We start from the raw sequence: 16,431 nt of genomic DNA on the forward strand, positions 1-16,431 counted from the left end.
TAGCAATATTAAAATGAAGGTATTTTCTTTTATTATAATTGGCAAAAGTTGAATGTGAGACCAGTAAAATTCAATAAATATCTGCGTTCGAGGCAATATTATTACTGATGTTTTATACTGTTTCGTTTATAGCTTCTAGATTTTCAGTGGAAACTGGGTATGGCTGTGAGCTCGGACAGTTGCAGATCACTTAAGTATCCTTATGTTGCAGTGATGCTGAAAGTGGCAGATCATTCTGGCCAAGTAAAGAACAAGTGTTTTGAAATGACAATTCCACAGTTTCAGGTTTGTGATTTAACTCATTCAGTTTATTTCATCGTTCTGTAATTGCTGCTTAAAAAGATGTATAAAATCTTTCTTAAGGGAGAATTTTAATTGTTTTTATTTGCAGTTATTTTGATGTGTTTTACATTTATTAGTACAAAAGATCTGAATTTGTTTTCTTAGGGAATTTGATCAAGTTGTTTTTAATATTTTCAATGTAATATGCTGAATTTGTATACTGTCACATTTGATCACTTTCACAGTACTCTAGTATATTTCGGGAATTTTCATCTTCTGTGACAAGATATTTACTTTACATTGAACTGTTTTATCTTATTCTTAGGCTTAATATTTAAGAATAATAAGCTAAATGAATCTTATTTTGCATAGTGTTGACCCTGAATTTTCTGACTACAAAATATAGGTTGAACACTAATACTTGATGACTAGTTCTGTCAGTTAGAGATATGAGTAACTTAATGGTTTATATTTAGAGTCATGTTATTCATATTATCCTTCTACTTCTTTTCTGTAAGGAAGGAAGAAACGGGGGGTGGGTGAGAAATTAGACTTTTGAAAAAATGTACATACAGGGAAATGTTTTGTCAGTGACTAATTTAACTGGCTTTTGAGTTTGTTTTTGTTTGTTTTGTTTTCTTTGGTGAGTGACTAGATAAGAATCTTCTTTCATAGCAGTTATTACTCTAAGAAAAGCCTCTTACAGACCACTTTAGGATGCTTTCGACCTCTTTTACAAGCTATGCCCTCCCACCCCCAGCTATATTGAAGTAGAATTGACAATAAAAATCATATATATTTAATGTATACAAGATGATGATTTTTGTATATGTATACATTGTGAAATGATTACTGCAGTCAAGCTAATTAACATATTCGTCATCTCACATAATTAACTATTTTGTGTACCTGTGTGGTGAGAGCAGTTGAGATCTTTCCTAGCAGATTTCAAATATATTGATAATAATACATTATTACTAACTGTATTCACTATACTGTTAGGTCTCCAGAACTAACTCATCTTATAACTGAAAGTTTATACCTTTGACCATCATCTCCTTATTTCCCTACCCCACAACCCTGGTGACCACTGTATACTCCTGTTACTGTGAGTTCTACCTTATTAGATTGCACCTATCAGTGAGATCATACAGTATTTGTCTTCCTGTGTCTGGCTTATTTCACTTAGTGTAATGCCTTCTAGGTTCATTCATGTTGTCAAATAGCAGAATTTCCTTCTTTTTAAGGATGGATAGTATTCTACTGTATATGTGTGTATGTATATGTGTACACCACATACTACACCACATTTTCTTTAACCATCTGTCACCAGACACTTTGGTTGTTTCCATACCTCGGCTATCGTAAATAATGCTTCAGTGAACATGGGAGTGCAGATATCTCTTTGAGATAGTGATTTTATTTTATTTTTTTGGATATATACCCAAAAATGAGGTTGCTGGATCATATGGAAATTCTGTTTTACAAATTACATTTTAAAGGTTTTTTTTCCCTTTCAGTTCTTTAAAACAGGTATCGCTGCCTTAGAACAAAAAATAATGGTCACAGATTCAACATTATTAATGCTAATTAGTGTTTTGGAAGGAAGTAGGACTTGGTTAAAAGGAAATAAATGTAGTATACTGTAATATGTGAGTAGCCTTCAGCCGAATATAAGGACCAAATAATTTCAAAAGAGAATATAGGTTTCAATACTTTTTGTAATTTATAATCCTGTCATAATTATTTTCCTGTGCAGCATTCATGCTCTCTGATTCTCTCTTTAGAATTTTTTTTTTCCATTGGAAAAATTAGAAAGGGGGGCATCTCTTTTAAAGGTAGTTTTTACATGGCTTAAAAGCTAACCAGACAAACAGAACCTGTTGGTCACATTACAGGACTGAGAGCTAAGGTACATTCTTTGAGCTTTTAATTTATATATTTCTTGTAGCTGAAATTTTGTCCATCAGTATATATTTTTAAAGAAATAGTGACATCCTGTTTTATTCCATAATAAATTTACACATAAATTAAAACAAAATACATATGTTTTTGAGTAGCAAAATTAAGAAGTAAGACCAAAAAAGGAAGGAAAATACAAATTTGTTAATCTCTAGAGGGTATTTTAATTGCTGAGGTTAAGTTTCAAATTTGCCTCCTAGCTTCCTGGCAGGTAGAGGAGAAGGAAGGCAGAATCTGGTCCCTTCCTTATCTGAAGTTTAAAAAAAGAAGATGACTTCTACAGGAGTATCAGACAAGCTCAATTTATAAGCGAAAGAGTAATAAGCTTCTACTATTCAAGCCATTGCCAATGTTGGATCTCTCTTACTGTAATTGAACTTGTATCTTAAACAGGATAGCTCCTATCACCCTGAAATGCAGTCTTTCACGACATTTAAAGTGATTTGAGGCCTGGGAACCGAGCTGTCATTTTTGTTTTTATCTTCAGTTTCTAGGACAGTGGTGGGTATTTAATCAATCTTTCTGTTGTGATCTCAAAAGAACTTTTGTAGGTGCCTTTTGAAAGTTTAGTCATGAGCTAATTATCCAACTCTGCAATAGTATTTTTATTTGCAGCACCAAATTGTACCTGTTAGTTTCTTAGAGTACCCTTCTTTAATAGTTGAGGATATAACATTAAAGTGCAGTCTTAATATGTTACATATTTCAACTGTTATTGAAAGAGCTACTTGAATTACCTCTGAAAGCAAAATTAATATTATTTTCCCCCTTTCTCTCCAGAATTTCTACAGACAGTTCAAGGAAATTGCTGCCATTATTGAAACTGTGTGAAAACTGATTACTTGGTTGATAAATTGCTGTCATCATTCTAAAATCATGGACCTCACTTTTTGTAACAGAGCCGAATAAGGATCAAATGATATTTATTGAATGAAAATTACACTTTTGTGTTTCATTTTTTTTTTAAATAATAAAAAAATCAGACAAACAAGAATTAGGTAGTGGAAATTGATGCACAACTTTGTGAATGTACTAAAAGACTGAATTGAACGCTTTAAAGGGTGAAGTGAGTGGTATGTGAATTACATCTCAATAAAAAAAACCTCAGATAAACATTTACATGATTGAAAACATTGAAAAGGATAACATTACAAATTCAATTTTATAACATTCTTTTATTAGAAAAGCAGTCAGTGAGAACAATGAGGCTGCTTTTCTCAAACATTTGAAAGCAGGTTAGGACTGACCATTGCTCCCTCATGTTAGCCAAGCATTCAGTAGTTTCTGTTATTAATATTTATAGAAAGTTCAAATATATGCATAGAGATAGAAAGATAAGTTTTATTCTGAGTTCTATATGTAACTGAGTTAACCTCATAGTACAGGTTTCTGTGTTAGATAATCTCCCTTGAATTTAGATTTATAAACTAGTTGTTAAAATATTCCATAAAGCCACAGCAATCAACATGTATAGCACTGCTTAGGAATAAACAAATGGATCACTGGGATAGAGTACGTGGCTTAGAAATAGATCAAGACATTTGGAACAAGGATGGTATTTCAGTTAGGTGGGAAAATGTCTTATTTAATAAAGGATGATAACAGTCACAACACATGCAAAGAAAAATTCCAGATGGATTAATGGCTTAAGTAACAAAGATAAAAATGAGGTTTTAGAGGATATTTATGTTAGCCAAGGCTTGGGAAGAGCAAGCTATAATATAAAACATAAATATATTTGAAAAATAAGAATTAGCAACTTTTATGTAGAAAAAAAAGAGCCATAAACAGACAAAAGAAGAATGCTATCTGTGTTGATATGTAAGTGAATCCTTGATCTGGAAAGCAAATTGCTTTAAATATTTCAAGTAGGAGGAGATTTTATATAAGAAATTATCTAATTTCTTGTATAAAGAAGTTCACTAAACTGTCAGAAAGACTGAGGGAACAAGTCAGGAGAAATCATTGCTGGCTTTAGAAAATCCAATAGTGCAAGAATTTCAGGGAAAGCTACTGCCAGTCATCCCTCCACAATGCAAGACATCACCTGAAAGCCACTGTACATGCCATTTCTGCCATCTGTCAACGTGTAATGAAATAAAGGCTGCTTGCTTCTTTACCCTCCCAGATTTTACAATGAGAGTGCCTCTCAGTGGGTGGAAGTTAAACCAGGACCCTGTTGACACAAATCTGGTCAACTGAGTTTCTAGTTTTTTAGCACGTATAGAGGGGAGATTTAGAAGAGGAAGAATGGTTCTGAGTATTTTCACTCTGCTGGTAGAAATAACAGTTATTATTTAGGTCATTTTGCAAAATGATAGAAATTTTACAGTCTAGGAATATATCTTTTGGAATAAAGCCAGCAATATAAAAACATATTTGGCAAAGTTGGGTAAATGCTTATCCGTCCATCACCTCTGGGAACACAGGAAGACTGCATTTCCCAGCCTCCCTTGCAGTTAGGTAAGGGTCACATGATTGGGTTGTAGTCAGTAGAATCTGGGCAAAGTGTCTTAAGCCACATACAGTCTTCCTCATAAATCAGTCCCTGTCATCTTCCAAGCCCTCTACCAACCTTGCTGCTGGAAATGAAGGACTTAAGATAGCAAAACCATAATAAGATGGATCTTCAAAGCACTGTTGGAGGCAAATTGCAAAAGAACAGCCTGACTTGCATTGGACAGTGGTGTTAGCTAGAAATGAACTTACTGTGTGTGGTAAGCTGGTGAGATTTCTGGAATGTTTGTTACAACAGAAGTGAGCATAAACCTGAATAACAAAATATATGTATGAAAATTTTTATTGTAGCATTTCCAGCAGCAGAGTAAAGGGAACACAGCAAAGAATATCTGAATAAGGAAATGTTTGAGTAAATCTGGCCTATCTAATGTATTGAAAGTCATATAGCTTCTAAGATTTGCCTTGAGATATTATCAATACTGTACATATTGCCGTGGTTTATAAAATGGTATAAAATGCATTCATATGCATTTGAATGCTTAATGGAAAAGTAAGAAAGGTATGGAGGGAAGCCTACCAGGTTGTAAGCACTGGTGGAGCTAGTATCTAGAGGGAGAGGAAGAACAGTTAAACATTTTTTGGTTTAAGTCTATTATGTATTCTAAAAAATACATATTATGGTTTTGAAAATACATGATTAAAAAATACTTGTTTTTTAGTATGCTTTTGAAAGAAAAGTCTTGGTTTTTAATGGTATAATATCTTCTTTTAATTTCACAAATGTGTAGTGTTTATGAAACAAAATTGTTTGTGAAGTGCCTCCACAAACCAGGATAGACAAACCTGAAATACAGCAAATGTAGGCCTCACTGTGCTTCAGAAATAGTGACTCCAGTTAGGTGTAACATTTTGGCTGGCACCAGGGCAAGAAACTTCATTTCTAGCTCTCACTTCTGTTTCTTCTGATAATCCACCTTGGAAATTTATGTCCTCTTCACACCCCATGAGCAAGTCTCCTATGTAAGCCCACCTTTTTTGTCCTCTGCTAGGAAGCTCACTGCTGAGAGGAGCCCAGGTCCAAGGCCCGCTGCTGCCCTCCTGTGTACTCAGATCCCACCTGCTTGAAGAGTTAGCCAGTTGGTCATTTGGGCTTACCAACTGCCACAGACGAGCCCTATTACCCACCCTCTGGATCATAGCACGTTAATGATTCGAGGATTGTGAGAAGCCAAGTCCTCTTTCTATCCCTTCTTCCATCCAGTGGGGCGCCAGTTTCCTTGTATTCCCAGAAATCACAGTTGAAACCCTCTCGTTCCCAGTCTGGGTTAAAAACACGTACTTGACTTCTCAGACTGTACGTACGGTCTCTCCATCTCCCTCCCCCCTCAGTTTAATGCCATTCACTCTCCTTCCTTTCCCCATTTGCAGTGTTTAAGGTTATATACAAAGAGGTCTAAAGCAAGCCTCTGACTCAGACACTGTGGGTGATGGAACTGATTAGAATAAAATCGTATACCTATCTTTTGAATTTAAAAGGCTAATTTTTTTTTCATAATATAGTTTCATACTATTTTCATTGCAATGTCTTTTTGCTTATAATTAATTTAACGAGCTTTATTGAGCTGGCCTGGGAATTAACCACTGTTTGTAATAACATTTCTGTGGGAAAATGTGTTTCAAGTTTCAAACATTTGACTCACATTCAAATTTCTGGAAAGCAACTCATTTTCAAGTTGGAAAAACGATTAATGAGCTTTTAGTTTCCAAAAGGAATAGATTGTGCCCGAGCTTATCGAGCAGAACACAAATATTCTAATATATTCTGCTGCCGAGGCAGGATAACATCATTAGAGTTATGTGGGAAGAAGGCAAAACAGTCACGTTTATTTAAAGGGATTGAAACTTCCAACATACTGGTGGCTTGTTTTTAAAAGTACTTAAGCAGAATTACTTTTTTAAACAATGTGTAAAAAACAAAACAAAAAAACCCTGTATATTTTAGATTTTAAAAAATAAACTATTTTTGAGAAGCTTTAGATTTATAGAAAAAAATGAGAAGACAGTATAAAGAGTTCCCATATACCCCACACTCAGTTTCCCTTATGTTAGTATGGCACATTTGTTACAATTGATGAACCAATATTGATACATTGGTTTGTACCTAATATCATTTATTCTGTTTCAGGATCCCATCCAGGACATTATATTACATAGAGTCATCATGTCTTCTTAAGCTCCTCTTATCTCTGACAGTTTCGAAAGACTTTCCTTGCTTTCGTTGACCTTGACAGTTTTGAGGAGTACTGGTCAGGTATATTGTAGGATGTGCCTCAGTTGGGATTTGTCTGATGTTTTTCTGGACTGGAGTGATAGGTATTTGGGAGGAAGGTCACAGAGATAAAATGCTATTTTCTTCACATCCTATCAAGGGTGTATACCAGCAACATGATTTGTGACTTGATGTTGATCTGGGTAACCTTGACGAAGTATTGTTTGTTAGGTTTCTCCACTGTAAAGTTGTTCTTTTTTCCCTTCTTTCCATACTTTATTCTTTGGAAGGAATGCAGCCCATACTTGAGAAATGTGGAGTTATGCTCCCCTCCCCATTTTTTCGATGAAGTACTACATATTTTATTTGGAATTCTGTGAGACATTTGTTTCTTCTCCCATGATTATTAATTTATTCATTTATTTATATCAGTATGAACTCATGGATATTTATTTTATACTTGGGGTAATAACTGAATACTTTTTTGTTGCTCAAATCATTCCAATTTTGACCTTTGGAAGCTGTTTTGTTTAGATCCCGTGCCTCTTTGACATTGCCTCCCACCCCTCCGTCACTCCCTTTTTAAGGACTTCCCGACTGTCATTGACACTACAAGGTACTCCAGGCTCATTTGTTTATTTGCTGCCCCAGTCCTAGAGTCAGCCGTTTTTTTCCAGGGGCCCTTGTTCTTTTTAGTGTACAATGGTGTTAGAAACCAAAACGTGGGTGCTGGGTCTGCTGCATATTTTAGATTTTGATATTATTAAAATTTAGAAGTCTGATGTACAGTATGGTGACTATAGTTAACGATACTGTATTGTATATTTGAAAGTTACTAAGAGAGTAGATCTTATTCTCATCGCAAGGAAAAAAATATAATTATGTGAGGTGATAGATGTTAACTAAACATTCTGGTAATCATTTCACAATAGATACATACATCAAATCATATACACCTTAAACTAATACAATGATATATGTCAATTACATTCCAATAAAACTGGGGGGGGGGGTGTGGATTTGGAAGTCTGAAAAGAAAAGTTCTGCTGCTGACATAAGTCAGACCACAAGATCTGGCTCACGTTTTTGAGCCAGATTGGTGAGAAAGATAACCTGAACAATAGATCATGTGATTATCGGTTTGGTTTGCGATTGAACCAGCTGACAAACAGAAAAATAATATATATGCGATCATGAATGCGAGAATGTGGCTGTATCTTCCTGGTAAGGTGGGTTAAATAAAATAGTTGATATGGTGGCTCTCCTCTGGAAGTCATCAAGGGCTTCAGACTCCTATGTAGCTGACCAGCCATCTTCAACATGTGGCTTCCATTTTGTGAAAAACACGGCTGCTCCATTTTCTAGCATCATGTCTACATACCAGCCAGCAGAAGGGAGAGAGGGAAAGGTAAGCAAAAACCATATAAACTCATATTCCATGTAAACACACCTCACTCTACTCACATCCCATTGGCCAGAACCTATTCATGTGGCCACACTGCAAAGGAGACTGGAAAATGTATGTAGCTGTATGCCCAGTTAAAAGTTCTATTGCTATGCTACAGCACTGTAACCAAAATCATAACCAATTACAATTGCAATCAATTGTTATAGATTTCTTGAATTACAATGCTTAGTTAGGGAATCCCTAAATTTTCATTAATAATGCATTTATAAGCCATTTCTTATATTGGGGTGCAAACTATTAATACTCCCATTAAGTGATTCATTTAAAAGTAGATTAGGAGATTGTGTTGGATGTCCTCAAGACCACCCTTAGTTTTGGTAATTCATTAGGAGAACTCCCAGGACTCAGCTTGTAGTCATATTCGTGGCTTATTTATTACAGTGAAAGGATGTAAAGCAAAACCAGCAAAGAGAAAAGACACATGGGGCGAAAGTCTGGGGTAAACCAGGCTTCCGAGATTCTAAGCTTCCTCTGACAGTGGAGTCACACAAGATGTGCTTAATTTCTTAAGCAACAAGTTGTGATAAATTGTGGGAAATATCACCCTCCAGGGAACCTCATTAAAGACTCAAAATCCAGGGTTTCATCAGTTGCTGATCATATAGGCACCCCTTACCTGGCACATACCCAAGTTTCAGGTTCCGAGAAGGAATGTGCGTTGCGTGGGGGTGGGGGGGGGTGGTTTGCAGAAATTATATTGTTTGTACAAATGCTTTAAACACAGTGAGCTGCTCATATCAGTTCATGGTGGGAAAGCTCCTGAAATCCAAGTTCCCAGATGCCAGCCAAAGGCCAACTTTGTAAGCAGGTCTTTTTAAATATAAGTAGTCAGGACTACTCTGTTAACTCTTTTCTACACAGGGATAATTAAACTTGCCTAAAACTTCTGGAGGTAAATTGCTATATAGCTTCCTTTTTTTTTTTTTAAGTGCCAGTTTATTTTTTTTCATACTATATATACATATTTTTTTAACATTTTATTTTTTTAATAGCTTTTTATATATTGCCTAAAGAAATAATCTACCTGCTTTTGTGCTAGTTCATGACTATAATGTTTCATTAATTCTCATGGAATGAATGATGCTCATATAAAATTAGCCTACGTCCTGTTACACCGAGCAAGATATCACTGATTAAGAATTTTAGAATTTAAGAATTGAACATTTTAAAATTTGAATAAGAAGTTTCTGGGCACCATCACTTAATTGGAATTTTATTATCCACATGCCCTTCTCCAAAGAGTGTGCTAATTTTACTAGGCCTGTATTTGATAAGGGGAATATCCAAGCAGCTGATTTAAACACCATTTAGAGCACACAGAAATACTAAGTGTAATGGATTGCATAGCTTGATTAACTTGATCTTGATTTATGTTCTTCTGAATTACAAGTGCCCTAGGAGAATGTAGCTATTAATCTTTAGCCAGTTATTATTTCAGCATATGAAGAACATTTGTTAAGAAGAATCACTTACATGTCTTATTATGCTTCACGTTTCTGTATCAAGGGAAAGGGCTAAGGAATATTTAAGATGTGCTGTTCAAGAACTGTTATTATCAAGAACATAACTGCAGGATGTAAGGAGATTTCAGCTTCTAGACCTTGATGACTCAGGCAACAGGTTTGAGGAATTCAAAGGGAAATTACCATTCTGGCCATTAGGAGTTTTCAAAGGAATGGCAGGACAAATAGGAATCTAGAGAAGTAGACTCTGGTTACTATTCCTTCTAACACAGGCAACCCCTTCACACCGCAGAAGTAGCTACTTAGTTAGGCAGGTGATGAAGAGGGTGTTTTTCCTTCCTTGCTAAAAATGCCACCTGTAGGGTAGGGGGAATCCTTGCTTTCTAGTATAGACATTTGACCTTTCATCAGTCAGATACTTGGTGTCTATTCTGTATCAAGCATATACCAAGAGTCAAGGATACTGAGATGAATGAAACTGATCATGCCCTTGAGAGAGATTTTGAGATAGATAGTGTTTTGAGATCATGCCCTTGAGAGAGATTTTGAGATAGTGATCTGTACTATAGGGTAAGTACAGATCATCTGGGGAGCTTTGTCCTACTCATCCACAGCCACTTAGTGGTCAGGGGTGTAGATGAAATATTAGCCATTTATTAATTATTGGAGTCGGGTGGTGTGTATATTCGGGTTCATGATGTCATTGTAGTTTTTTATTTGTGTAAAAATTTCCATAACAAATTTTTTTTTAAAATCCTGGGAATTAACGATGTTTTATAAAAAATCAAAAGATTAGCAGTTTTAGTTTACAAATATATTTGTTCTTACTTCAAGATAAGAGACCAAGATACATTACTGAGCAATTTTTATCATGCAGCTGGCCTAAATCATCCACACCACCATAATTAAAGTACACTTTGAGCCAGATGATGTGCTTTTTATATTTTAATTAGTGATACATGAATTGGTAAGCAGCTCGTTCCATAATTATACTGGCAGTAAAAGATGCTTGTTTGAGTTTAACAAATTTCCAAAAGTAGTTTTACACTTAAATCATTTGGAAATACTACTTTGACTAAAACATCTAAAATATTTTTAAAGAAGTTGACAAAGATAGAACAGAAGGATATGTCAAGATAAATGGAATAGTCTCTCTCTGAAGTCAGGAATTATGCTCCACCATGTGTGAAACATGAATAAAGTTGCAAAATATTGAAATCAAGCAGTCATCTTTTTAATAAGCCATATTATAAATTATGATCTCATTATTAGAACTTTAAACATTATAACAGAATATTAAATGAATAAATAAATAGTGGTTTTCTTTAGCCTCAGTTTAAGAGATCATACATTTAGTTGTTGAACAGAAATATTCTTTTGGTCTCCACAATGTTTTTATTTTTAAGTTGAGAGTCCTTCACAAAATTGGAAGATCCCAAAACACTACGCTTACATTCTCCAGTGCTAATAACTGGCTAGAGCTGAATAGTAACTGCTCCTTCCTTTAAGATGGAGTTTGAATTCTATACATGCATGAGTGCATGCATGAGATCCTGTACATCTTGAACGTTAACATCAGTTTGCATATGGTCTTTATATTTGAATATCGGTTTGCATGGATATAAAACACTTAGGTCACATTTTCTTGCTTTAAGTGTGTTAAATATATCACTCTATTTTCTTTAACCTTAAAGGAGTTCATATAGAAAGAGCTGATGACAATTTGGTACCATTTCCCTTATAAATGATTTTTTTTTTACGGGGGGTGTCTAGATACAAAACGAATATTTAAAGTTTTTCTTTAAAATGTATTAGTTTTACTAGAAAAAGTTTTGGTGTTGGTCATTTTGGGTCCATTTTTCCAGGTACATTGTGTGCTTTTCAATATGTATTATTATTATTTTTTTACTTCAGAAAAATTTTTTTAGATTATAGGCCTTTAATATTTGTTCTGTTCCATTAAGTTGCTTCTCTTCTTTAGGTACTCCAAGTATACATATGTAGAAACTTCTTTGACTGTGTTCTATATCTGTCATTTTCAGATCCTTTTCACCTCTTCATTCTTTCTAAATTGTATTTTCCTTTTAATCTATTTCTTTTAAGACACTATTTGTTGTTTTTATTTGTTTTTGTGTTCCTTCTAGTTTATGCTTTCTTAAAATTAAAAAAAAATTACATTCAGAGTTCTCTCATTTTTTCCCCCATGTTGGCTTTTTTGTTTTACTATTAAATAAAGCACACTTAAATATGAAGACTACTCCTAGGCCCAAATAGGTAACAGTGAAGTTACAACCACCATAATGGATGATTCATATACATAATAAGTCAAAAGAGCAGACACTTAAAGAGACTTAAAACTCTCTAAACTAGATATCTGGAGGTAGAGAAAGAGCAGAAGACAGAGGGAAAGTCATACAACCATTGTCTGATCCCCTCTACCTCATGCTCAAAACCACGGAAAGTTGTGCTACTCTTAGAATTCGAGGTATGTTCCTGTTTCAAGTGAACCTTTCTCCCTATGTTAATGATTAGACCAAAAGCAATAGCTACAGAAAAGCTATCCCATTGATAAAAATAAAACATTATCAGAACATCAAAAAGGAGGTGACATAGAAAATCTTGTTTTTTCAAAATTCAGATGCTTTCATATAATAGTTGTACAGCCCTGGAGTAAGCTCCACCTCCCAAAGGCTTAATCCCCAAACTTTCTGTTGGTATTTGCACCAAACAAGCTCACTATCTCCTGGCATCATTCCTGAACTATGAGATGCAGCTGGCTATTGGAAACCTTTATTTTGTGATCTCCATCATGGATTTCAGCACTGCCAGCTATTTATTCAGATAGGTAGGCCTCCTGATCAATTTAGACATCACCATCTTTATTTTTGGGTGGCGATTTTGTATATAGGGATCACTTTTTGCACTTTGGCTTTTACCAGAAAGAGGTCCTGATGCCTGCAAAGAACAGTAACTAGGGGCTACAGCAACTCGTACAAATCCCGGAGGACCAGTGCTTCTGGCATTCAGTGCCTGGTTTTACTTTTTACTACCTTGCTTGAGTGTCTGTTTTGCTTCACTTAGGTCTGTAATGAGGTCATTTCTGGGTCAGAGGACTTTTGAACTTACTTGCTTCATCTAGTTGGACATCTAAATAAATTTCCTTCTGCTATATAACCTGCATTTCTTTCTTTTCACAATATTCTATAATGCTCAATCTTTTTGTTTGCACAAGATAACTTTTCTTATGTTTTACATTGCCTTTGCCTTTGCCTCTATTTCTTCTGCATTCTCACTGGCTTCTTGTTCAATGAAAGCCGTCATGTGCTTTATCTGCTATTGCACGTCTGTGTTGGTGAGGACCATGAATCTAGCGTAGAAAATAATGAATTTAAGTTGATGTTTGAGGGGACAAATGAAAGAGGTGGCAGAGAGAAGTGCAGCAAAGGACTTGGCTTCCTTGCTTTATAACCCCAGATTCTGGTTTTGTAATTTTTGAGTTTTTCTAATTCTGATTTATGCTATTCTTTCATGACTTGTATACTTTTCTTAATTTCTATTAGCTTATTTTGAAATATTAGATTTTACAGTTTCACAATTTGTTGGTATATCTTTCTGCAGTATTTTCATCATGGTTTGAGGAGATTTTATTGTGCCCCTAATTTTGCATCACATTTATCTACAATTCTTTTCTATTGCTTATTTTGAAAATAATTTTCCAACATTCTTATAATGGGGGACATCCAATAAGTTAGATTTCCTAACTTCCCTATTCCAGGAATCCTTCAGTTGCTTTTGCAAAATAACAAGAAAAAGAAATAGTCATTTTCAGAGGTCTGTCTCTCACTGCTTTTTTTTTTTTCCTTCTTCTTCTTTTTTTAGGGAAAGCAATGGATCACTTAACAAGGGAGAAAAACAAGGAATTTCATAATGGGTAGCTGAGAGAGGAGTTGAATTTTAATTAAAGGTATGTATTGAGTTTAATAATTCAAAACAGAGATTAATAATTATTTTCTAGAGTTACAGCCATAACCATAAAAATATTGCCTGATCTAAATAACTTATTCCATGCATATTAGAGCAAAGGGATGAGAACATTTAGTAACTATGTAAACCAGAGGCAGTCCCACTGCTTCCTGGAGTGGAAAAAATGATGACCTCAGTCATCATTTTTTGTTTCTTCTCTTCTACCACACCCCCCACCCCATTTGCTTAAAAAATAATTCCTAGGCCACCTCTTTAATTTGATAATTTTTTATTTGCTTGAGAGCTATAAAGAGACACAGTTTATATTCCAGACTGGCAAATGCTAGCCCCTCTCTAAATTCTGCTTACAAATTGGCCGGTTCTTTTATAAATCCATCTCTTGAAGTTCCTTAAATTTCAGCTGATAGAAACTAGCTGATATTCTCACATTTCTGCTTGGAAATCTCTTTGCTCAAATTCAAAAGTCCATCAAGTAACTGGGTGGACTATCTTTCAGGTTTCTGCAGGTGATACTTTGACCATTACATAACATGGGTCACTATTTTTCATTTCTATAGCAGTTTCCTCACCATTTTTTTCCAGTCTCCTGCAATAGATTTTTTGCTGTTTTTTTCAGCCTCCACTAACAGGTTTTTTTTTTTTTCCCCATCTGTCACATCATCCTGGAATCAATGTCACATATGTTAGAGTTTTGTTATGGCACTATCTCACTTATATAAACCACACAATATTGCTTGTCACTTGTCTGCATCCCTCACTGGACAAGCTCCATGAGAATGGCAAGTCTGTTTACAGTGCCTGGACCACAGCAGGTATTCAATATATATTGCTTAATAATTAAATGAAGTAATTCTTAATTCCTAAAGACATTTTAATAGTATTATTATTAAGTTTGATTTCTCATTGTTTATCAAACCGCTATTACCCTAGTAACTATTACTCTAGTTCAGCTAGTTTCTTAACTATTCTCTTTAGTATAGTACCTATTTGTGTACACCATATAAACAGTGTCTCTTTTTTGATTCAAAATTCTCCCACCTACAAAGTGTGACTTTAAAAATGATTCTTAATATCTGCATGACTTGGTTTTCTCGTCTGTAAAATGAGAATAGTAGTACTTATCTCATATGTTGTTATGAGGATCCTTGGTGAACACAGTAAGTAGTCAACAAATGGTGGCTATTATTATTTCAGTTTTAGATCCATGTATTTAATAAACGTGTAATAATGGCTGCTTCAGGAAAGAAAATAGGTAGATAGGGAAAGGAGTGGAAGAGAGACTTACATTTTGCTATATTTATATTTTTGTAACCTTTTAGTTTAATACCACATATATTACCTATTTAAAGCACTTACTCATTTTAAAAATGCTACATTTACACATTTTTAAAATTTTATCTGTTAGCTTACATGATGCATTTTAAAATCAGCAAAAAAAAAATTAAAATAGTTCATCTATGACAGACAAAATTGATTCATTTTAAAGCTTTTCACAGCCTCTTAGAAATAGTAACTACAGAGGGACAATTTTATTGCAATTTTATTGCAGCATTAATACTGCTTTCAGTTGTAAGTAATTTTATTGGGTTAGAGAGAAACTGGTCTATACTATCAGTATAAATCCACATAATTCTGAAGAGCATAACTGTGAAATTTTACTCAATGATACAGGAGTGTACAGTGGGGGAAGTGTTTAATCTCTCCACACTAATAGCTTCATTCAAATATACAGTACTTCACAGCTTGTGGTTTATTTCATATGCTTGGCTGATGTAGAGCTGTCTGACCTAAAAGCATGCTTTAAATAAATATTCATTTTAACCCTATATTTCCTTTCAACGCTCAAATAGGTTTTATGACAACAGATCTTTTCAGACCACTAGAGGCACTTCTGAATTATGCAGTAAGACAAAAACGAGTATTGTAAAATTATCCCAGCTTTATGGTAGAAGAAAAATCTCCTCTGGAAATCTGTAACTTCTGAAACTAAGTGATTCTGTTCTTTGTCATTCAAGAGAACTCTAAATTCATTCATTCCCCAGACACTTATTAATCACCCGCTGTGCCAAGTACTGTGCCTTGATTAGCAATCAGTTGCTATGTATTCCATTCATTCTCTATAACATGACTATCATTACCCACTTATTTTGTGCCTTGATTTCCTAATTTAAAAAAAATGAAAAAAATGTCACTTCTATAATTCTTGCCATTTATTCACCTGACAAGAGCATTTACCTATGTTCGAGGTGTGGCCTGAATTAAATAAATAATTACCTAAACTATTGTCTAGACATCTTTTTTTTTTAGGTGAGGCAACCTGTGGATGACTTCACAGATTGCAAGGACCTTGTCAGCTTACAATCCCTTATTTTTTATTTTTTTATTTTTTACGCCTATAGCACCTGGTCTTTCTAGGTGGTCTCCCATCCAAATACTAACCAGGCCCGACCTTGTTTAGCTTCCGAGATCAGATGGGATTGGGCTTGTTCAGGGTAGTATGGCTGTAGACTGTCTAGACATCTTAAACATTATCAAAAGATAAC

The 16,431-nt window shown here is 34.7% G+C and overlaps 2 protein-coding genes and 2 pseudogenes across 4 annotated transcripts in view; 2 read left to right on the forward strand and 2 right to left on the reverse strand.

Annotated features, from left to right (window-relative positions):
- The window catches only part of COMMD6 (COMM domain containing 6), a 15,999-nt gene extending 10,579 nt beyond the window's left edge, over positions 1-5,420 (forward strand). Inside the window, exons 4-5 of one of the 3 annotated variants that reach the window (XR_002782642.1) lie at positions 2,638-2,745; positions 3,025-5,420. Coding sequence is in view for 2 of the 3 variants with exons in the window: in XM_011369774.2 (XP_011368076.1) it covers positions 160-285; positions 3,025-3,075 (177 nt within the window). In the remaining variant the exon portion in view is untranslated. Of the gene's footprint in view, positions 1-111; positions 286-2,637; positions 2,746-3,024 lie in introns of those variants that run through there. The other 2 variants (XM_011369774.2, XM_011369772.2) reach the window with 2 other exon arrangements.
- Positions 170-16,431, forward strand: part of TBC1D4 (TBC1 domain family member 4) — a 198,046-nt gene continuing 181,784 nt past the window's right edge. Inside the window, exons 1-2 of the mRNA XM_023536382.1 lie at positions 170-285; positions 13,784-13,868. The gene's annotated coding sequence lies outside the window, so the exon portion shown is untranslated. The remainder of the gene's footprint in view (positions 286-13,783; positions 13,869-16,431) is intronic.
- Positions 12,597-13,267, reverse strand: LOC105298494 (annotated as a pseudogene).
- LOC111745441 lies at positions 16,279-16,397 on the reverse strand (annotated as a pseudogene).

This window comes from Pteropus vampyrus, unplaced genomic scaffold (assembly GCF_000151845.1).
Source record: "Pteropus vampyrus isolate Shadow unplaced genomic scaffold, Pvam_2.0 Scaffold155, whole genome shotgun sequence".
Lineage (NCBI taxonomy): Eukaryota > Metazoa > Chordata > Mammalia > Chiroptera > Pteropodidae > Pteropus > Pteropus vampyrus.